General features: G+C 49.6%; 1 protein-coding gene across 1 annotated transcript; it reads left to right on the forward strand.

The window, feature by feature from the left end:
- Window positions 1–504: 504 nt before the first annotated feature.
- EMH_0072590 (uncharacterized protein) lies at window positions 505–861 on the forward strand (the record flags this gene model as incomplete). The annotated part of the gene is made up of 1 exon (XM_013499232.1): window positions 505–861. The coding sequence occupies one exon, from the start codon at window positions 505–507 to the stop codon at window positions 859–861; it is 357 nt and encodes a 118-aa protein (XP_013354686.1).
- Window positions 862–1,354: the final 493 nt, after the last annotated feature.

Here is a 1,354-nt window from a genome sequence, read left to right on the forward strand (position 1 = left end):
CCTAAACCCTAGTATGCATGCACCTGAGACATTGATTTTCGCAGCAGGAGTGGAGACAGTAAACCCTGCCGGTGTCCAGCATGCATAGTAAACCCCGGTTTGATAGACAACAAATTCAGGGAAGTTAAGAAGAGACATTTGTTGCTGTTGAGAGAGAGAAGAAGGAGACAGTTTAGCTGCTGTTGCTGTCCCCAACTGCAGCGCGAACGCCAGCTGTCTATACGCCTCGGGGCCCCGCAGCAGGAGACCCCCCATAGACTCAGAAAAAGCAACAGCAGAGACATCGCAATTGTATGATGAACGCATCACGGAGACACTGTCTCCTTCGCTGTACCCGTACCCCACCAAAGACAGATTTGCTGCGCTACCTGTCTCCATGTCAAACTCCACCAAGTCCTTGTGGGGCCCTGCATGCATACACACACACACACTTGTCACCATTGCATGCATGCATCCATGCATGCATGCGTGCATGCATGCAAGCGTGCATGCAGATATACAGCAATGCCCGCAGCAGTAGATGGGGCTGCTGCTGCTGCAACAAGTTGCAGCAAGAAGCTGCAGCAGCACATCAAGCTGCAGAGACAGCAGCAGGTGCAGCAGCAGGTGCAGCAGCAAGTGCAGCAGCAGGTGCAGCAGCAGCTGCAGCAGCAGGTGCAGCAGCAGTTGCAGCAGCAGGTGCAGCAGCAGGTGCAGCAGCAGGTGCAGCAGCAGGTGCAGCAGCAGGTACAGCAGCAAGTGCAGCAGCGGGAGCAGCAGCAGCTGCAGCAGCAGGTGCAGCAGCAGTTGCAGCAGCAGGTGCAGCAGCAGGTGCAGCAGCAGCAGCAGCAGCAGGTGCAGCAGCAGTGTGTATATGAATAGAAGAGTTTACCTTTAACATGTAGCCATCCTGCATGCAGTGTATAATGTTGGGGCTGGCTGCATGTAGCTTTGTCTTTGAGATAGTAAGAATAATCACAAAGACAAACAGCATATGTTCCTGCTGCTGTTGTCTCCACGGTTACGTTTTTATATATAAGAGCAGAGAGACGGCCCTGGTTGATGCGGGGATAGACTTTTTTTACGAGGGTGGGGTTGTTGTTATAGATTGTTTTGGTTGTTTTACTATTCAGATGAATGTCTACTGTCTCCTTTGTCACCCCACACGGGTTACTGTCTCCTTTTGTCTCCTCCTCAACACTAAAAAAAGATAGCTCGTACACCCCGTCTCTGAATGACCCCTCTAATACCAAATCAAAATTATCTGCTGGACGCACCAACTGAGTCTTCGGGCCTGCATGCATACATGCATGCATGCATGCATATATATATATATATATATATATATATATATATATATATATATATATATATA

The sequence above is a fragment of the Eimeria mitis genome, genomic scaffold (assembly GCF_000499745.2).
Source record: "Eimeria mitis Houghton genomic scaffold, Emh_scaff4115, whole genome shotgun sequence".
NCBI classification, from domain to species: domain Eukaryota; phylum Apicomplexa; class Conoidasida; order Eucoccidiorida; family Eimeriidae; genus Eimeria; species Eimeria mitis.